The 22,235-nt window shown below is 42.6% G+C and overlaps 2 protein-coding genes across 5 annotated transcripts in view; one reads left to right on the forward strand and one right to left on the reverse strand.

Moving 5' to 3' along the window:
• The window catches only part of LOC133564439 (uncharacterized), a 44,422-nt gene extending 22,359 nt beyond the window's left edge, over positions 1 to 22,063 (reverse strand). Inside the window, exon 1 of the transcript XR_009809281.1 lies at positions 21,246 to 22,063. The gene's annotated coding sequence lies outside the window, so the exon portion shown is untranslated. The remainder of the gene's footprint in view (positions 1 to 21,245) is intronic.
• Positions 1 to 22,235, forward strand: part of nf1a (neurofibromin 1a) — a 165,439-nt gene that overhangs the window by 131,625 nt on the left and 11,579 nt on the right. For all 4 annotated transcript variants that reach the window (XM_061918765.1, XM_061918762.1, XM_061918764.1 and 1 more), the window contains 7 exons: positions 161 to 292; positions 374 to 509; positions 4,885 to 5,045; positions 5,128 to 5,250; positions 5,314 to 5,432; positions 5,515 to 5,615; positions 17,401 to 17,543. In XM_061918765.1, the coding sequence (XP_061774749.1) occupies positions 161 to 292; positions 374 to 509; positions 4,885 to 5,045; positions 5,128 to 5,250; positions 5,314 to 5,432; positions 5,515 to 5,615; positions 17,401 to 17,543 (915 nt within the window). The remainder of the gene's footprint in view (positions 1 to 160; positions 293 to 373; positions 510 to 4,884; positions 5,046 to 5,127; positions 5,251 to 5,313; positions 5,433 to 5,514; positions 5,616 to 17,400; positions 17,544 to 22,235) is intronic.

Here is a 22,235-nt window from a genome sequence, read left to right on the forward strand (position 1 = left end):
ACAGCAGTCGGACGCACTGCAACTGTTTCTATTTGCTATAATCTTTATAATAATTGAGAGGGTTTCTTTCCTAGTAAGGGCCTAATAAATGTAACTCCACAGTCATGGGAGAAACATTTGAATCTGCTTCCCTATTTTTACTTTGTGTATGTGCTTCCAGGTTACAGACACCCATCAGCCAACACAGTAGCGAGAACAGTGAGAATCCTTCACACACTTTTGACTCTCATCAGCAAGCATTTGAAATGTGACAAGTTTGAAGTCAACACCCAGAGTGTGGCTTATTTAGCTGGTATTGACACAGTTAACAACTCAATATGATATTGAATTGCTTTCCTTTGGTCAGTAATAATTATGTTGTGGCTCTGTGCAGCACTGCTCACTGTGTCTGAGGAGGTCCGAAGTCGTTGCAGTCTTAAACACAGGAAGTCGCTCCTAATCTCAGATCTCTCGATGGATCCAGTACCTATGGACACCTACTCCAGTGTAATCAGTGATTCCAGCTGCAGGTAGGCTTGTATACATTTAATTATTCGATGACCACACTTTTCTTTTATTGAGATTTGTATTAATAATTTCCTATAGTATATACTGCGCTGAGCAGTTTTCCGAGGCCTTAAGAAATGTTGTTTACAGAAAGTCCTAGGTCTACAGTGCATCTGGAAAGTATTCCCAGGGCCTTACTTTTGCCACATTTTGTTATTTTATAGCCTATTCCAAAATGGAATGCATTCATTTTTGTCTTCAAGATTTTACAGACGATAACTCATAATGACAATGTAATATTTTTTTTCAAATTATTATTGCAAATGGATTAATAACTAAAAATCACATGTACATAAGTATTCACAGCATTTGCTCAATACTTTGTTGATGTACTTTTGGCTCTTTGCCCATTCCTCTTTCTCAAGCTCCATCAGGTTGTAGAACAAGTGTTGCTTTTTATCCAAAATTTCTTTGTTCATTGCTGCATACATATTTTTATGCATCCTGACAAGTCGTCCAGTGCCTGCAAAACATTCCCAAGGCATTATCTGCTACCACCAATCTTAACTGTAGGGATGGTATTGGCCTGGTGACGAGCGGTGGCTGGTTTCCTCCAAACATAAAGCCTGGCATTCACGCCAACTTTTGTATCATCAGACCAGAGAATTTTGTTTCTCATGGTTTGAGAGTTTTTCAGGTGTATGTTGGCAAACTTGTTACTAAGAAATGGCTTCCGTCTGGCCACTATGCCATACAGGCCTGATTGGTCGATTGCAGCGGAGATGGTTGTCCTTCTGGAAGGTTCTCCTCTTTCCACAGAGGAATGCAGCTCTGACACTGTGACCTATGGGTTCTTGGTCACCTCCATAACTTGACTAAGATGAATACAGTTATGTACAGAGACATCCTGGATAAAAACCAACTCTTCCCATTCAATCTGATGGAGCTTGAGAGGTGCTGCAAAAATAAATGGGCAAAAATGAATAGGTGAAACTGCCCAAAGATAGGTCTGCCAGCTTGTGGCATTGAACGCCAAAGGAGCATAAACAAACCATTGAGCAAAGGATGTGAGTACGTATGTACATGCAAACATTTTTTTTAAATGTTTTTTTTCCTAAAAAAATCAGCAAAGTTTTAAAAAAAATTTTTTAAAAATGACATTGTCATAGTTATTGTGTGTAGAAGTTTTAAAGGACAACAATGGAGGTATTCCATTTTGGAATAAGGCTGTAACAAAAAATGTGGGAAAGTACATACAAGTTCTGTTTCTATAAGGGCATAGGTCGAGTTTTAGTGCAAATTAAAATCTATATGTAAATTAACACGAGTCCCTTACGCTGTACACAGAAACACAAAAAGCTGCCAACTCTTCCAGTTTTTCTGGAAGACTTTTGCACTCATCCACTGACATCAGTTAAAAATCTCCCCAACTGTTACGTTTTGGTGAAGGCATAAAATACTCGAGTTTGTCAATCAAATTGTTTAAATAATACATTAATATTGTGAGAATGTGTTCTTCAGGTACATCACACGTTATGCTGCGACCCTTAGTGCGAAAGACTGTTGATCGTTAAAAAATATGTTGCTCACATTTTTGCAGCTGAATAATCCTGGAAGCATTTTTTTATTTTTTTATTTTCACAGTAGGTCCTTGAAACAGAACATACATACCTGACATACAGAAGAAATATCAGAGTGCTTCTTCCTCATAAAGGATCTTTGACTAGCATAAAATACAATTTTGACAAAGTATTATCCATTTGATGGAATAAAAAAACATGGACATTACATTAAATGTAGAAAATTTTAAAATAGGTACAGCCCCTTTAGCTTTCTAAAGATACAACATTCAAAACAGTTTTGTTCATAAGTGGAGTAGAAAAATACAGTATTATATAAGTTGATGTTCTTATGTTTTTAAAATTGTACGGTAAAATAAATGGTCTAATTAGTTTGAATTACAACATTTGTATTTGTATAGCATGTAAAAAAACGTATTCTAAGAATCTCATATGCAATCAGATTAATGTCAAATTAATAAGGGTACATTGCAGGTTTATATTATCATTATTATTTAGAATGTTAAGATTCTGTCCAGGGTGTACTCCGCCTTCCGCCCGATTGTAGCTGAGATAGGCGCCAGTGCCCCACGCGACCCCCAAAGGGAATAAGCGGTAGAAAATGAATTGATGGAAGATTCTGTCAGAAATCTGAGTAGTGGTGCTGGCAATCATTTGATTACATAGCTAAATTAAAAGCATTGCATTGCAGTTGCGAAACAAATGAAGTACATAATGCATGTAAGGGGATGTAAGGATATCTACTTGATTGCAAACCCCAAATGTTGGCAGCTACTGTATTAACACATGGCCACATAAAATACAGTAATAGAAATATTAAATGCGTGATTAAACTGAAACTGTAATAAGAACGAGACAACAAATTTATTTTATCCCCTGTGGTTGTCTTGCACACTACACTGTAAGAGACATTGCAAAGAGGGATAAACTGGCTCATTAGAAAGTTTCAATAATGAGACTACAACACTGCTTAGTTATTACTTTCCCTTTCATCGTAGCCAATTCTTTCACACATTGATTTAAAGATGCCATGTTTAACCTTCATGGTGGTTGCAACAGTCAAACAGCTTAGACTTAGCATTCAGCCAATGTTGGTCTACATTTTTGCATTTTCTGAGCATTTTATGATAGAATGTCTAATTTTACTTAAATTTTCACTTGTACGCTTTTTTTTTGTGACACACTGCAATCATAAGAGCCTGTCTCACACTAGGAAGACAAATAATGGATGTGGAAGTTAAAAAGTTAACTAAAAAAAGAAAAGTGAAGTGACTCATCACTAAGTAGTTTACTGCCAGGCGCATGTAATGAGTTCTCTTTTTGTTTTTGTACAGTATTATTGATACTATTATTGTTATTACTGTATGGTCTTAAGATATGGCCATTTGGTGTTGGGGATTCTAAAAACAATGTTTTCAATGTATTCAAACTCTTTAATTCCTTGGTGTCAGTAGCACTTAGATTCTGACTGTCAGGAAGGAAAGGCTCGGTGGTGTGACCGCTTTACATTCTTTGGGTACGACTTCTTAAAGGGGAACTGCACTTTTTGGGGAAATTTTGTTGATCTTGTAGAATCATTATGAAAAACATGACGGATTTTTTTGTTTTTTTGCTTTGTTAAATAAATGCAATCAAAATTCCACTCACAATGGAGCCTATGGGAACCGCTCAAATCTGCCTATTAAGCCTATTAAACACCTCCATTAAGGTGTTGTATACATGATGTAAGTATATATGTAATGTAGTAACAGGCACATTTATAATTACATTTAATATTTACGTATTTTGATCATTTAGGCGTAGGCGGCACATTAATTTCAAAATGCATCACAGGGTCGCTTTTTTTTCCCTCAATACTGATTATTCCTCACTGCAGACTTTATGAGAGCAAAAAACATAAAACAGTACTACTGTACACGGTCTACTGTCATCAGGACGTTCACTGCTAGGACGCTCATATATTCCTGTTTAGATGAAGAATGACTCATAATCCGTGCAAAGAAATAGGCTGGGACACCAAACGTCTCTTGCGTCAGTCTTGCCAGTTCCGGGTCCTAAATGGTTGACGAAGTAAACCAATTTTTCTGATTGCATCCTCCGCCATCTACTTTCCAGGTGAAAGGCATTATTTATGAGCTACATTAAACCTTCAAGGAGCAGGTAAACAGCAGACCACTTGATTATGTAAGCATAGGGACACTTGGAAGTGATCACGTCGCCGCTATAAATAGTTTGTCTTGGTTAGCGCTTAGAATAACAATATCACTAATCCTTGGTTAAAATTCAAGTCACAACATGTAAATGAAGTATTGTTGGCACTTTTTGAATGGTTATTTATTGGATTTCATGGTCGGAATAGAGGACCTCCGATTGGCTCCGCTTTAATTGGAAGTTTATTTAATGGTTACAATGTATTGGAAAAAAAATCAGTTCGTCATCATGTCTTTCACAATGATTGTGAACGATAGGCAAAATAAAAAAGTGCAGTTCCCCTTTTAAGGGCTGACTTTTTAATGTAGTTTTAACTTCTTTGCATGGACAAAATAAATATTATGTTGACTAAACCTTTGATATTTAAAAAAAAAAACTTTGATCTACCCATTCAAATCAGCAACTTTGAGCAAAAGTCTTATTGTAGATGTTTTACCTATTGTTAACATCCATAAGGTCAGGATTCTCTTGGAGTAAGTAGTTTCTGTCATAGGCAAATACCTATTTCACAAATATTTTCCATGAATTCTAGTACCGGTATATGTTTTCCATTAGCTTTCATATATTTCACTTGTTGCCCTTCTGCCTTTCCCCCCTTTACTCTCAGGACACTCCGAGAAACTCAACCTTGGACATCCCCTCAGGTTTCAGAGCGCTACCTTTCAGCTCACCACTACCCTACAGCGGGCCAAATAAGCCCACGTACACGCAAGTCAATGAGCCTGGACATGGGACAGCCTTCCCAGGCCACGACAAAGAAGCTTTTGGGTACAACTTAACCCTAAGCGCACATGACAATACACATGTACATTTTCTATGATAAAATAATTTGCTTTGCCATTTTTCATAGGCACCAGAAAGAGCTTTGATCATCTCATATCAGACTCTAAAGCTCCAAAGAGACCGGAAATGGAATCAGGCATGACCACACCTCCCAAAATGAGGCGTGTTGCAGAAAATGATTATGAGATAGGTGCGATTACAGACTTTTCTTTACATGTCGGTGCCCTGTTAAAAATGTGATTCTTTATTTCAGAGACGCAAAGAATAGGAAACTCTCACCTTCGGAAGGTTTCTGTCTCTGAGTCAAATGTTTTACTGGATGAGGAGGTGCTGACTGACCCTAAGATCCAGGCTCTCCTTCTCACTGTGCTGGTGAAAAAGCATTCCTACCACCAAATATCTACAGTTCAATTGTTAAGTATTATTTTGCTGACAGTCTGTCTTTTTTTGCCAGGCCACCCAGGTCAAATATACCACAGATGATTTTGATCAGCGGATTCTCTATGAGTACTTGGCTGAAGCTAGCGTTGTCTTCCCAAAGGTTTTTCCTGTTGTGTAAGTAGTCATTTTACTACTACTACTACTACTACTACTACTACTGCATTGCTAGCACAATGCATCTCTCTGCTCTTAGAAAGTAGGTTGAGCATTTAGAACCGCACACAGTGCTCACCGGCCAAACAGTCCAGTGAATTAAAGACTCTACCAAAGGTAATATATGGAAGTGAATGTTTGTTTTCCTATCACTTTATTGATGAAGCAAAATGTTATGTTTTAGATGCTAATACTGCATTTTAGCTAAGTTGCAACATCTAAAAATTATTTTAGCAATGCATAAATCAAACCGAGGGCCGTTAGGGCTGTTCATAAACACGTTGAGGATGCAGCACCAATAAGTATCTCCCATCCATCCATCCATTTCCTACCGCTTATTCCCTTTTGCGGTCGCGGGGGGCGCTGGCGCCTATCTCAGCTACAATTGGGCGGAAGGCGGTGTACACCCTGGACAAGTCGCCACCTAATCGCAGGGCCAACACAGATAGACAGACAACATTTACACTCACATTCACACACTAGGGCCAATTTACTGTTGCCAATCAACCTATCCCCAAGTGCATGCCTTTGGAAGTGGGAGGAAGCCGGAGTACCCGGAGGGAACCCACGCATTCACGGGGAGAACATGCAAACTCCACACAGAAAGATCCCGAGTCTGGGATTGAACCCAGGACTGCAGGACCTTTGTATTGAGATCATAATTATTACGTTCTCCTTCCTATTTGAGCTAAAACAATTTTTAAAAAAGCAAATCACATATATTTCCTTATTTAGCATAAGAGACAAGAATCTTGCATTTACACAGTTGCAAAGCAGAAGTAAGCAGAAGTAAAAATACTTTTAATCGCGTGCCCCTTTTTTACATAGCCACATCACATAACAGCTGTTGATTGCTTATGTGAGCAATTAATACAATGAGCTGTTACAATTTCAAATTCGCAGTAACTGTACAATCATATTTATTACCTTGTCATATTAGGTATCCTCTAATTATCCTGTAATCTAAGGATACAAATATTTTACTTTGGTGAGAGTGTGTAGTGTACATGCACATTCCCTTACACCTGTGCGTGTGTATTAAAATCCAAATCTCTGATATAAGCACTGAAATACAAGCAATATTGTACCATGTTTAGTTGAGCGAAGATCGACAGCCAGTTAACAGCTTAATGTCCTCCAATAAGCACATAAGTGTGAGGACTGGTGAGCATGGTAATGCCAGGTTTGTCCCTCCGTGGATGCGTTGACATGAACACAACAAAGGTAGGCTCTTAAAATATTTATTTAAAAAAAAGAGAGCTCTGAACAGAAATACTGGAGCTAATAAAAAGGCAAACCAAAAACGCTAGTATGAAAACTAGGAAGTAAAAATAGACAAACTAAAATAGCACGTTGGCACAAAAGAGAAAACAAATCATCAGTATGTAAACTGGACAAAACAAGTGGCTTAACGTGAGAAGCTAGCGAGAATAGAAATACTTGCGTGAAAGCAAATGATCAAAATCCAGACGTATAGTGGCGTGAAAGCAAACTATGAACCCAGACCGAATGAACAGAGAAGACTGGCTTAAATAGGAGGGTGATAATTAGTAGCAGGTGTGCGGGGCGAGACAAGCAGGTGGACTGATGAGTGACCATGGTGACAAAGCAAACAGGAAATAAGGAGTCGGAGAAATATACAAAATGGAAAAATAAATAGTGTAGGTCTGAACAGCAGATCGCAACAGTATTCCCCCCCAACAAAAGACTGATACCATATGTCTAAGAAAAAACTAAACTTGAACCCCCTCCCCAAAACAGGAAGTCCACAAACGAAGGGAGGGCGGAGGGCGGAGGGAGGCCACGGTGGAGAGTCGCCAAGTCGTGTGTCCCCGAATCCACCAGGAAAAATCATGTGGCAGTGGCGGACGGAAATGCCGCTGCCGCAAAAGTCTTGGCGGGCGACCTCGAAAAGGCCACATTGGTGGCCGCTGAGAAGGTGGGCGTGCGTGGCGCCAAAAGTTAAGCAGCCTTAGGGTTTTTAGGGAAAGTCTTGAGGGCGGCTGCTGTTTGCGCCATTGGCGTCCAGTTACTGACCTTTGAGAAGGCTGCAGGCCCCAGATTGCTGCTTGCGCAGCAGGCCAACTCGAGGACGCTGAGACGTCGTCGAGGAAGCTGGAGGCGGAGTCATCGTCGCCGAGGAAGCGGGAGGCAGAGTCGTTGTCGCTGCGGAAACAGGTGCGGGTGCTGCAGCCGAAGAAGGCGGCGTCGTGAAGGCAGGCGTAGTCGTCGCCGTCGTGGAGGCAGGCGCAGTCGTCGCCGTCGTGGAAGCAGGTGTGGGTGCTGCAGCCGAAGAAGGCGGCGTCGTGAATGCCGCAGGAGCCAGCGGCGGCATGGAAACCGCAGTAGTCGTCGGCGGTGTGAAAACCGCTGTTATGGCCGTGGAAGAAGGCGTAGTCGTCGGCGCTGGTGTAGGCTCCAGCCCCGTCGTCGGTCCTGGTTTAGGCTCCAGCCCCGCCGTCGCTGCTGGTGTGGGCTCCAGCCCCGTCGTCGCTGCTGGTGTGGGCTCCAGCCCCGTCGTCGCTGCTAGTGAGGGCTCCAGCCCCGTCGTCGCTGCTGGTGTGGGCTCCAGCCCCGTCGTCGCTGCTAGTGAGGGCTCCAGCCCCGTCGTCGACGCAGGTGTTGGAGTGGGCTCCAGCTTTGGAGCTGGTGCTGGAGTGGGCTCCAGCTCTGGAGCTGGTGCTGGAGTGGACTCCAGTAATAGGGATGGTGCTGGAGTGGACTCCAGTAATAGGGCTGGTGCTGGAGTGGGCTCCAGCCTAGGAGGAGGTGCTGGTGTGAGAACCAGGTGAAAGTCTGAAACCGGTGTCAGAACCAGTTCTGGGTCGGACGCTGGTGCGAGAACCAGGCTAGGGACAGAACTACATGGACTAGGACAACGACTAAGACATGGACGTAACACAGGTGGCGGAGGACGCGCTGGAGTTTGTGGCTTAGCAGGTTGCAACTGTGCTACCTTCGTAGCACAGCTGGCAACCTGAGTCCCCCCTTCAAACAGCGGATGCCAGACGCATTCCTTGTCATGTGAAGAGGTATCTAAGGGTGGGTGGAGGGAGCTTAGGAGGAGGGCAGATTTTTCCCCACTAGAATTACTAGAAGAACCCTTAGAAAAAGGAGAAAACCCCATAGATTTGGGCTGAGCTTGAGGACTTAGTGACTGAGATGAACGAGAAGGTGAAAATTGAGAACTAGACTTGTATCTGGAAAAAACGTCCTTATGTAAATCCTTCTTATCAATATTGTCCAGAAAATTAAAGTCAATATAATTACAAAAAGGCTGGGAATTATAGTCCAAAAAATTATTTTTGGTGACGTCACCGGAAGGCGTTACCGACATGATGTCACCGTTGCCGTCTGTGAAAGAGACATGGCGGTCGAAAGAAAGTGTGGACATGTAATTAAAGGGATTACCAGGGTTGTGAGGAGTATCCTGGACGGGTTGAAGTTTGCTGTGTTCGCTGAAAGAGAGTCGTGGAGTAGAAGCGTCACTGCAGCGGGCAGCGCGAGCCGCTTCGGAAGGCACATCACCGTAATGACGAATCTCCGCCTCCCGTGCTCGGAGCTTTTTCCACGTGCCTATATCAAAGGCGTTCTCTTTCCAGCTGTCAATCGCGAAGGAATCTCTTGCTGGGTTCATACTGTGAGGACTGGTGGGCATGGTAATGCCAGGTTTGTCCCTCCGTGGATGCGTTGACATGAACACAACAAAGGTAGGCTCTTAAAACATTTAACAAAAAGAGAGCTCTGAACAGAAATACTGGAGCTAATAAAAAGGCAAACCAAAAACGCTAGTATGAAAACTAGGAAGTAAAAATAGACAAACTAAAATAGCACGTTGGCACAAAAGAGAAAACAAATCATCAGTATGTAAACTGGACAAAACAAGTGGCTTAACGTGAGAAGCTAGCGAGAATAGAAATACTTGCGTGAAAGCAAATGATCAAAATCCAGACGTACAGTGGCGTGAAAGCAAACTATGAACCCAGACCGAATGAACAGAGAAGACTGGCTTAAATAGGAGGGTGATAATTAGTAGCAGGTGTGCGGGGCGAGACTAGCAGGTGGACTGATGAGTGACCATGGTGACAAAGCAAACAGGAAATAAGGAGTCGGAGAAATATACAAAATGGAAAAATAAATAGTGTAGATCTGAGCAGCAGATCGCAACAGTATTCCCCCCCAACAAAAGACTGATACCATATGTCTAAGAAAAAACAAAACTTGAACCCCCTCCCCAAAACAGGAAGTCCACAAACAAAGGGAGGGCGGAGGGCGGAGGGAGGCCACGGTGGAGAATCGCCAAGTCGTGTGTCCCCGAATCCACCAGGAAAAATCATGTGGCAGTGGCGGACGGAAACGCCGCTGCCGCAAAAGTCTTGGCGGGCGACCTCAAAAAGGCCACATTGGTGGCCGCTGAGAAGGTGGGCGTGCGTGGCGCCAAAAGTTAAGCAGCCTTAGGGTTTTTAGGGAAAGTCTTGAGGGCGGCTGGTGTTTGCGCCATTGGCGTCCAGTTACTGACCTTTGAGAAGGCAGACTGCAGGCCCCAGATTGCTGCTTGCGCAGCAGGCCAACTCGAGGACGCTGAGACGTCGTCGAGGAAGCTGGAGGCGGAGTCATCGTCGCCGAGGAAGCGGGAGGCGGAGTCGTTGTCGCTGCGGAAACAGGTGCGGGTGCTGCAGCCGAAGAAGGCGGCGTCGTGAAGGCAGGCGTAGTCGTCGCCGTCGTGGAGGCAGGCGCAGTCGTCGCCGTCGTGGAAGCAGGTGTGGGTGTTGCAGCCGAAGAAGCCGGCGTCGTGAAGGCCGCAGGAGCCAGCGGCGGCATGGAAACCGCAGTAGTCGTCGGCGGTGTGAAAACCGCTGTTATGGCCGTGGAAGAAGGCGTAGTCGTCGGCGCTGGTGTAGGCTCCAGCCCCGTCTTCGCTGCTGGTGTGGGCTCCAGCCCCGTCGTCGCTGCTGGTGTGGGCTCCAGCCCCGTCGTCGCTGCTGATGTGGGCTCCAGCCCCGTCGTCGCTGCTGGTGTGGGCTCCAGCCCCGTCGTCGCTGCTGGTGTGAGCTCCAGCCCCGTCGTCGCTGCTAGTGAGGGCTCCAGCCCCGTCGTCGACGCAGGTGTTGGAGTGGGCTCCAGCTTTGGAGCTGGTGCTGGAGTGGGCTCCAGCTCTGGAGCTGGTGCTGGAGTGGACTCCAGTAATAGGGATGGTGCTGGAGTGGACTCCAGTAATAGGGCTGGTGCTGGAGTGGGCTCCAGCCTAGGAGGAGGTGCTGGTGTGAGAACCAGGTGAAAGTCTGAAACCGGTGTCAGAACCAGTTCTGGGTCGGACGCTGGTGCGAGAACCAGGCTAGGGACAGAACTACATGGACTAGGACAACGACTAAGACATGGACGTAACACAGGTGGCGGAGGACGCGCTGGAGTTTGTGGCTTAGCAGGTTGCAACTGTGCTACCTTCGTAGCACAGCTGGCAACCTGAGTCCCCCCTTCAAACAGCGGATGCCAGACGCATTCCTTGTCATGTGAAGAGGTATCTAAGGGTGGGTGGAGGGAGCTTAGGAGGAGGGCAGATTTTTCCCCACTAGAATTACTAGAAGAACCCTTAGAAAAAGGAGAAAACCCCATAGATTTGGGCTGAGCTTGAGGACTTAGTGACTGAGATGAACGAGAAGGTGAAAATTGAGAACTAGACTTGTATCTGGAAAAAACGTCCTTATGTAAATCCTTCTTATCAATATTGTCCAGAAAATTAAAGTCAATATAATTACAAAAAGGCTGGGAATTATAGTCCAAAATATTATTTTGGGTGACGTCACCGGAAGGCGTTACCGACATGATGTCACCGCTGCCGTCTGTGAAAGAGACATGGCGGTCGAAAGAAAGTGTGGACATGTAATTAAAGGGATTACCAGGGTTGTGAGGAGTATCCTGGACGGGTTGAAGTTTGCTGTGTTCGCTGAAAGAGAGTCGTGGAGTAGAAGCGTCACTGCAGCGGGCAGCGCGAGCCGCTTCGGAAGGCACATCACCGTAATGACGAATCTCCGCTTCCCGTGCCCGGAGCTTTTTCCACGTGCCTATATCAAAGGCGTTCTCTTTCCAGCTGTCAATCGCGAAGGAATCTCTTGCTGGGTTCATACTGTGAGGACTGGTGAGCATGGTAATGCCAGGTTTGTCCCTCCGTGGATGCGTTGACATGAACACAACAAAGGTAGGCTCTTAAAACATTTATTTAACAAAAAGAGAGCTCTGAACAGAAATACTGGAGCTAATAAAAAGGCAAACCAAAAACGCTAGTATGAAAACTAGGAAGTAAAAATAGACAAACTAAAATAGCACGTTGGCACAAAAGAGAAAACAAATCATCAGTATGTAAACTGGACAAAACAAGTGGCTTAACGTGAGAAGCTAGCGAGAATAGAAATACTTGCGTGAAAGCAAATGATCAAAATCCAGACGTACAGTGGCGTGAAAACAAACTATGAACCCAGACCGAATGAACAGAGAAGACTGGCTTAAATAGGAGGGTGATAATTAGTAGCAGGTGTGCGGGGTGAGACTAGCAGGTGGACTGATGAGTGACCATGGTGACAAAGCAAACAGGAAATAAGGAGTCGGAGAAATATACAAAATGGAAAAATAAATAGTGTAGATCTGAGCAGCAGATCGCAACAATAAGGTTAGTATTTTCCTCGATTTTAGTGAAGTAATTCACAAAAGGTAAACATTGTACGCTATAGGCTACAAGGACCACACTCGGTGTTTCCCCCAGAAAATGTGTTAGTTAAGGTGGTGACTCTCCAGGGAGAGGGGACCAAGGAAGGAGGTGGGTGGGTGTAAGGTTCGGTGTGACTCGGCCTGTCCTTATCACATCTCCACCTCGTCGCTGCCACCACAGCCTGCGGGGGCAATAGACTACAGACTGCGGTGAAGTAGGCCGGCTTCGTCGTATGATGAAGCCTACAACTTTTGGTTGTGTTTTCCGCTCCATATGCTGAATGGCAATAAACGATATATATCTCAATATTTTTTTTTTAAGTAAAAAGAAAAAACAGTCCTAATTACCTGACATACTAAAATAATGACTTACAAAGTCAAATTAATGACTTACTATAAGTAAGCATTAGCAATAAGCGTTTAAAAAAAAGAGTTAAAAGTGGGGCCACATGCTGACATGTTCAACTCATCATGCTTAATTTTTTACAGCATTTTGTAAGCCTGTAGTTGATTTTTATTATGTAAATGTTATATTTTTATCAACATGTGATAGCAGGGACGCTGCCATTCAAAACTAGGCTGCTACATTACTAATGATTAATGTAACTACAGCTGAAAAAATAGTACAATAGCAAAAGGAGTTCAACCATGGAGTTCATGTAGGCTTTATGATGCAGTTCCATTATTATTTCAACTATCAAAGACAGCTTCAGGAAACTCTTCATTTAACTTAATGTCATTTATTGCTGCTTTAACACAGAAAATGGTCAAATGAAATAACTTAGTTGTTGACAATAATACTTGTCTTTCTCTCAGACAGAAAGGACTTTGCTGTCCGTAACACACACACACTGTACAGTGAGCTAATGATACGCTAAAAGCTAATTAGCCTTCACCTCAAGGACTGCGAGCGAGCTGAGCTGCTGCTTATGTTTCTAGAACGTCAACATGCTCATAGTGATGTTACGAGTAGCATTATGCTGCATTATGCTCACCTGCTAAACCCATTTCTGATCACCCCATCGTCTCTCTCTGCCTGTGCCGTGAGCACTGACTCCATGCGCTCTGAATACGCACTGCTGATTGACTCTTACATACGCTCTGTTACCGGTTTGCGTGTAACCAATCAGATGGTTCTGTGGGTGGGACGATGCTGGGTGCTACAGAGACATACTGGGAGATGCACAACTAAGCGAGCAGCTTGTTAATCAATCAATCAATCAATGTTTATTTATATAGCCCTAAATCAGAAGTGCCTCAGAGGGCTGCACAAACCACAACGACATCCTCGGTAGGGCCCACATAAGGGCGAGGAAAAACTCACCCCAGTGGGATGTTGACCATGATGACTATGAGAAACCTTTATAGCCCGCAGACTTTAGTTAAGACTTTAGTTAAGACTTAAGTTTAGGCGGTGGCTCTTTGTTGTTAAGGCGGCTGCCTTAACAACAAAACACTGCGGGAAACCCTGACACTACACAGCCAAGCACTCAATAGCACACCAGCTTGACATATGTAATGCGTGTCCGTAATTGAACAATATTGCAGGCTAATTGGGAACAGGTGGGTGCCATGATTGGGTATAAAAGCAGATTCCATGAAATGCTAAGTAATTCACAAACAAGGATGGGGCGAGGGTCACCAAATTATAAGCAAATTGTCGAACAGTTTTAGAACAACATTTCTCAACGAACTATTGCAAGGAATTTAGGGATTTTACCATCTACGGTCCGTAAAATCATCAAAAGGTTCAGATAATCTGGAGAAATCACTGCACGTAAGCGATGATATTACGGACCTTTGATCCCTCAGGCGGTACTGCATCAAAAACCGACATCAGTGTGTACAGGATATCACCACATTGGCTCAGGAACACTTCATAAAACCACTGTCAGTAACTACAGTTGGTTGCTACATCTGTAGGTTGCAAGTTAAAACTCTGCTATGCAAAGCAAAACCCATTTATCAACAACACCAAGGAACGCTGCTGGCTTCGCTGGGCCCGAGCTCATCTAAGATGGACTGATGCAAAGTGGAAAAGTGTTCTGTGGTCTGACGAGTCCTCAGCTTACGTCTCCTCTGACGGCATCTTGTTTGATTTACAGCTCTGCCTGGGGCGTGACACCAGACTTGTAATTTTTTTCCAAAACACTGAGGGGCATTGTGTCCTGAAGGAGCAACCACAGCTATATTGACAATATATTTACTTTCTTATAAAGAGTGACAACAACTACAGCATCGACATATTTGTCAATGCTGGAACTAATCGTTTCGAATAATCCGTTTTACCTTTAAACTCAAGGAAAATACTTTGGTGAAGATGGACTGTGCAACTTCTGAACCATTCGCGACAGAGGACGCTTGTATTATTTGCAATGTTATTCGGTAGGGGTGTAACGGTACACACAAATTTCGGTTCGGTACGTACCTCGGTTTAGAGGTCACGGTTCGGTTCATTTTCGGTACAGTAAGAAAACAACCAAACACTGTATACATTTTTTGGTTATTTACCAAATTTGTAAACAATGGCTTTATCCTTTTAACATTGGGATCACTATAATAATTCTGCCCACGTTAATCCACATTAAACTGCTTCAAATTGTTGCTTTGATTAAATAAAATGAAAAACCTTTCTTCTACATATTAAAAGTGCAACATTAAACAGTTTCAAGTCAACTCATCATGCTTAATTTATTACAGCATTTGGGAAGCCTGTAGTTGACTTTTATTATGTAAATGTTATGTTTTTGTCAACATGTGATAGCAGGCACCCTGCCATTCAAAACTAGGCTGCTACATTACTAATGATTCATGTAACTATAGCTGAAAAATAGTACAATTGCAATAGGAGACTATTCATCCCCGATATCTATGGAGTTCATGTTAGTTCATGTGAAATAACAGACAGACAGGGCTTTGCTGCCCCTAACACACGCACACACACACACGCACGCACACACACGCATGCATGCACGCACGCACACATACAGCAAAATGAGCTAACGTAACGCTAAAAGCTAATTAGCCTTCACATCACCTCAAGCCAGAACTGTGAGCGAGCTGAGCTGCAGTTTAAGTTTCTAGAATGTCAACGGGCTCATAGTGATGTTTGTAATAGTTGTGACTGGAAAGGGCTTTTTATAATTTGGCGAGTGTACGATGTCCGCTGCTAAACACATGTCTGCTCGACAATGAAGCATTTACAACATGCGTTCTGAATACGCACTGCTGATTAGCTGTTACATCGCTCTGAACGCGCACTGCTGATTGGCTGTTACATCGCTCTGAATACGCACTGCTGATTGGCTTTGTATGTAACCAATCAGATGGTTGTGTGGGCTGGACAATGCTGGGTGTTCACTGCTCAGACAGGCAGAAAGCCAAAGCAGCTTGTTAAGACTTTAGAATACAAAATCGTTCGATACAGCCTCGTACCGAACCGAAACCCCCGTACCGAAACGGTTCAATACAAATACATGTACCGTTACACCCCTACTATTTGGTCGTTTGAGACACGGGACAAGAGAGCTATCATGTAGTTGAAAATAAACTGTGAAATAACTTGTACTTTAAAACCATGCTGCTATTGATGTGTATGGTCGTGTGTTATTGATGCTCAGCTTTCTTGCGATCATAACCTGCTTGGAAGATGATTGACAGAAAAGGGGAAAATGCTGTGTGTGAGAAAATGACGTGTGAACGAGAAAAACAAATGTATTTGAGTCAAACCTGTTAGCTCAATATTGGCAATAAAAGAGTGAGACTTCTTTTGGAAGAAACAAAACAATAACCTAGAAAACAACACATGAAGTGATTATTTTTTATAGCGCATCAATATTAAGTAATATCAGTTTGCATGCAAATGTTCAATCACTCTCGCTTTATTTCATACAATAATTTGTGCATTTGAAACACAATGTCTGCTCTGCTGTGTTCGGGGACCCTCTTCTAAATTTGACCAATCACAGCTCTACGGGCCTTGATGGAGCTAACACAAACCTAGGATTTTTGGGAGCTGCACCCAAGGCTTTCGGGAAGGTACGCATGGGGGAGGGAAAGAGAAGGCATCGCTTACACAAGTTACGTGATGCGAGAGTATACACCAGGCTTAATATTATCTTCGTCAACCCTTACTGGCTTGGATAGATTGCCATTTGTGAGAAGGCTAATTGTTATCTTGCTTGTTTTTGCAGCAGTGTGTACATAAAGCCATTCTGGGCATGGGGTCAGGTAATTATTTCTCTTTTAGTGGCACAACCAGGCCTCTCCAATTTTCCAGGGGTTTCCCAGGTTCGATGTTGGCTTCAACTTCAGATCCGTTAGTTTCTGTCTGTTTGTCCTTGGCGGCGGGGTTTTGTGAGTGTGCTGCATGGAAATAAAAAGGCATCTGTCCTTCAATGTAGATGAGGTGTCTACCTACAAAACGGTCAAGGCGAATGGGCAGGTTGTCATGCTTGAAAAAGCCCTGTTTCAAATTTTTGAACTCCGCTCCAACAAGTGCAGAACTGGCTGTAGTTGTACTGCGTTCAAAAAATGGTATCATGACCCCAGACCATATTGGCAGGTATGAGCACAATCTGATCAAATATTTGTAGCACAAACGATTGGGAAAAGTTCAGAGAGATTTTGACATAATTAGGGCGAGGGGTCTCGTTATGGTTAATTACACGTTAATAAGCACGAACTATTGGGACTGGTTTGGGGAGGTTTTGACAAGTTGAGAGGGCTAGTTATGAATTTTAAAATGTTAACTTAAAAACTATTATAGTTAAACCAAAATTGTTTGCAGCACACACAGGGATAACTTCACACTATAACTTATATTGGACTGATTTTTTTATAGAATTTCGAAGAATTTCAGATGGCAAACTCAACGTTTTTTATTTGCTCCCTAGTGTAATTTTTTTCTAAAGCTTTTGAGTTTTTCTCAAGGTTGTATCAGTCTCGTAAACTGACCCCACTTAATAAGATTTTTACAGCAATTTGATCATTTATTAAGATGGCGACAAGCTGAAGACACATTTTGTGTATTTGTCTCCCTCAGGCACAACTTGCTGGACTCCAAGATCAATACTGTGCTGTCCATGTGCCAGGACACAAACCTCCTGAACCCTGTCCATGGCATTGTCCAGAGTGTGGTGTATCATGAGGAGTCTCCACCACAGTATCAGCCCTCCTATTTACAAAGTAAGATTGGCTATTTCCTCTACTATGCTTAACAGTGATGGGGTAAGATTAAAACATGGGAATATTTCTTGTTTAGAGAAATTGTCTTGCTAGCAGAACACAGAAGTTTGTTTTTTTGAATAGTCAGAAGCATATATGCCCCTCTGTGAGCGAGGGATTGGAACAACACTAAGTGCTTTGAGCACACATCACCCTCTACCAACTTCCACGTCGCTCCTGTTTTAAATGAATGTTGAAATTATGTCTCGTTCTCGAGAACCCAATATCATGTCTTCTCGTCTTGAGATGAGTGTACCGTCACACTTCTAATGCTTACACAAACAATATGCACAAGTTACGCCTTGTATAAATGGAGGAATTGACAGAGAAGAGTAAGGCTGCACGATTTGGGGGGGAAAAAATAATTGCCATTTTTCCCTCAATAGTTGCGATTGGATTTACGATTTTTACGTTATATATACAGTACATAGAAATGCAAAAAACTGCAAAAATAACAGGGTGCTTTTTAGACTGTCAGTCAACATATTTTTGTCTTAAGGTGCCACACATTAGAACAATATCCAATATATTACTTAAAAAAATCTTTGACTTTATGCAGACAGACTGAATCATGTCCTTGAACTGAATAAATAATTGATAAAACTATACAGTGTTTACAATGTAATGTAATAATACATATTATTAATGCAAGTAACCATTTAAAAGAATATAAAATGTTGTTTTTCATACCACATACAAAATGAGCTGAGCTAATATGAATGTTATCCACATCATTCACATCCAAATTCTGTTTGAGGCTTGCAAACCATAATCGCTTTCTTTCTTTTTAGACACTTTGCCTGCACTCTGTTTTTCACAACTATGTACAGATACAGTAGCATTCTGTTTTTCACATTTTTGTACATATAATGTAGTAGTACTGTATGTTAAATACAGCTGAATAAACAGGACGTCTATTCCGGTTCACAACTTTTAATCAACTGCTCCACAGAGGAAAAACCGGAAACACTTTACATTTCCCGCAGAACAACACTGCGCATAAGTTAACCCAGTATCCCGCCCATAAACACTGCGCATGCGTTAACCCAGTATATGGAGAAGCATGTTAACAATCTCCCTATCTTTTATAAATAAAAAAAATCAATAGCACATGTTTCTTGAGAACAATTACATGTATTTTTAAACAACATAAACAATACAATCAACTTAGGTAAGAACCCATTTTCCTTCACTCGATGCTTTCAAAAGCATCAAGTGTGATGCCTCCTTTTTCGTAAGACAGTCAGCCAGTTGAGCTTTTGTAGCTGACCAAAGCACTTTTTGTATTTTTCTTTTGTGAATTAGTTCTTTGATGCCACTTATATCTATCCATCCTTTTTCTACTGCTTATTCCCTTTGGAGTCGCTGGTGCCTATCTCAGCTACAATCGGGCGGAAGGCAGTGTACACCCTGGACGAGTTGCCACCTCATCGCAGGGCCAACACAGACAGACAGACAACATTCACACTCACATTCACACACTAGGCCAATTTAGTGTTGCCAATCAACCTATCCCCAGGTGCATATCTTTGGAAGTGGGAGGAAGCCGGAGTAACCAAAGCCTTTTTTTTTCTCTGTGACCTGTTTTGTTGATCGAAGAGCATCATAGAGGGAATGATTATCAGTCACACATATTAACGCTGGAGCATTTAGACCAGCGGTGCCAGTAGTGAGCTCAGAATAAAGGGTGGCAAGAAACACAGCATTGTCTATTCCATCCGACATGGCAAGAGTCTCTCCAGCAAGGGTGCTTTGCACCACATGTCAAATCTTCTTGGACTGCCAGAAAAGGGGGGAGAGTTTACCTCCTTTTCCCATTAGGGTGATCAACATTCCCCCTTGTGTACCTCCATCAGGAAGATTTCCTAATGAAGCATCGCTGAATACAGTAAGGCTTAAAGCATTATCATTTCCCAAATGTTGAAATTTTAAAGTCACTTTTTCAGCTTTCAGTTTACAAACTTAACTTATTAGCATTTTGAATTGATTGAATAGTTGCATTCTTTAGACTAGATGCCAGACCACAAGAATCAAACATTACATCAGTTCTTGTCTGTTTTGCAACCCAGAGTATCTGTCCTATTTTTGATCTGAGTTGTTCTTTTTGTTTCATTAAGAGATGCATCTCTTTCTAGAGCACGGACTGGGTGTAAGTGAATGGGGTGCAGACTTTCAATGTAGCTGTGCTGATGCAACTGTACAGAATCAATAACAGTTTCAATATCCATTCCCAAATAGCAGAAATTGTCATGTTCTTCACGTCCCACTTGGAACCCAGACTCCAGTTTAGGGATCACATTTTCTGAAAAGTTTGATGAGCCTGCCCACAGAAAATCATCTACATTACATGCGAGTACACCCGTCACTGCGTTTTCATTATCCAGCCAATAAAATACTGCTGAGTCTACCTGTGACACTTAACCACCTGTGCTCAGCATGATTTCCTTCACCTTGTTGTACCAATAGAGAAATGCATCAGCAAGCCTATACACACACTTCTTTAGTTTCCAAAGAACCCCCTTACAGTCTGCTTCTGAAGGAGGGTTGACATAAATGTCTCTCGACAACTCCATACCCTGTAAAAAGGAAGACTTGATGTCCATAGAAATGACTTTCCAATGAGTTTGACAAATTAAACTTAGCAATAGCCTTAGAGATTCAGAAGCACAGGTTAGTGAATCTTTTTGTAGATTTTTTTAAATTAAATTCTTCAAATCCCCTTGCTACAAGTCTGGCTTTGGGTACAATACCAATGTCACTTTCTTTAAGACTACAGACCCACCTAGTGGAGATACGCTTTTGTACTGTATTTTCAGTCTCTTCAAAAACATCATTGCTTTTCCAGCTTTCCATCTCTTGCCTGTTTGGCTGCATCAAATGATATGTCTTTTGTTCTGACTGCTGACTCAGTGTTAAGATGCTGTACACATGACATGTCAACAGCCTATTTTAGTCCAGTACTGCCATCAGGCTCAATATGCTGCACATTATACCAGTTTTTATAGGTTCCCGTTGATTTACCTGCTCTACTGAGTACTTAAGCCTTACATGTTACACTTGTATCTCTTTCATGAAAGTTACAATCTGTCCTGTTTTTAACTTCACATTAGAAGCTGAGAGAAGATTATCACAGGCACTGTGATTCATTTGAGGTGCATCACTTTGAATTACACCTTCACTTATTTTTCCCTCTCCAGTCACAATCTTTTTCCAGTTTAACTTTCTGGATGATGTTTGTGAGTGTCTGATTATGACGTTCCAACAGTCCGTTGCTCCGTGGGCTGTATCCTGTGGTTGTCTTGATCTCAATATTTAAGTTATCTGCCATGTCCCTGAACTCTTCATTGTTAAATTCTCCTATGTTGCCAATGAAGAGCTTTTGGGGAGGACCATTGACCTGCTTTTCATTGAGATTATCTACAAAACGTTCAAGCCACTTTTCTCCACACACTGTGCGAGTGCAGGCAGTGTCTATGATTGCTGAGCCTGCAGCTTCAGTCATAAAAATCTCAGCCTTACACTGGGGAGCATTTGTTAACAGTGTGATACTAAGTTCCTCCAAATTATAATTTTCAGTCAATCTTACTTGTTTGTGCTATTTGTGCGGGCAGCCCTTTGCCCAGTGGCATGTGCTTTGATACACGGCACATCGTGATCGTTTACCGTACTTATCCAGTGGGTTTGTACCCGGTAACGGCGTCACCGATCTTTGTTGTCCACGTTGAAGCGGTGTGTTTCATCTTCCTCTCCATTGTGGCTGTTCTGCGAGGAAAGCTGTGTCCTGGGTTAGTTGTATCTCGCTTGACGTGCCCGTTGTTTTACCTCCGAATATCCATTTGAGAGCTGACTTCATTGACGAGAAGCTTAGCTCCGTGTTAGCTGTCAGTGCTAGCTGCATGTCTTTCTCATCGAGGCAGGCTGTGTCAAGAAGTTTGAAGGCTAACACCGCATCAGGGAGTGTCATGTTCTACATTTTCATCCGGTTGTAGCGCTGTTCAAAGTCAATAATATAGTCCACCATTGAAACGGAACTATTTTTGGTGATGCAGTCGAAGTAGGTGTACGCTTCGTATGCGCGATCCTTTTCCTTCTTCAGGAAAACGTCATCCAGTTTTGCAAATAATGCCGTCATACTGTTGTCATTGTCCAACTCCTCCGCAGATATCTCCATTGCGATTTCTGTGACTTTACCTTCAAGTCCCAAAGCCACAGCCAGTGCTTGCTTCTTCTTATTGAGTTCTGTAACCAGCATCCAAACGTTAACTTCATTTTTCCAGCACTCGTAAGGCGTGGACTCGTCAAACCTTGGCGGTATTTTATAGTTTGCAGCCATCCTCAACCATCCTCTGCTACCAATGTTAAATACAGGTGAATAAACACGACATCTATTCCGGTTCACAACTTTTAATCAACTGCTCCACAGAGGAAAAACCGGAAACACTTTACACTTCCCACCCATCAACACTGCGCATGTGCTAACACTGTAGATGTTTTTATCTTTTTGCTCAATTTTGACAGCCGCAAAAACACTGCAAAGGTTAACCATTTAGCCTCAGCAGAGATGCTAATAGTCCCTTTCACAGACAATAAGATTGTTGTACTTTCCTCAAGCATAGCTGACATGCTGGTTGTAGTTACATGAAAACACTTGTT

The sequence above is a fragment of the Nerophis ophidion genome, linkage group LG13 (assembly GCF_033978795.1).
Source record: "Nerophis ophidion isolate RoL-2023_Sa linkage group LG13, RoL_Noph_v1.0, whole genome shotgun sequence".
NCBI classification, from domain to species: domain Eukaryota; kingdom Metazoa; phylum Chordata; class Actinopteri; order Syngnathiformes; family Syngnathidae; genus Nerophis; species Nerophis ophidion.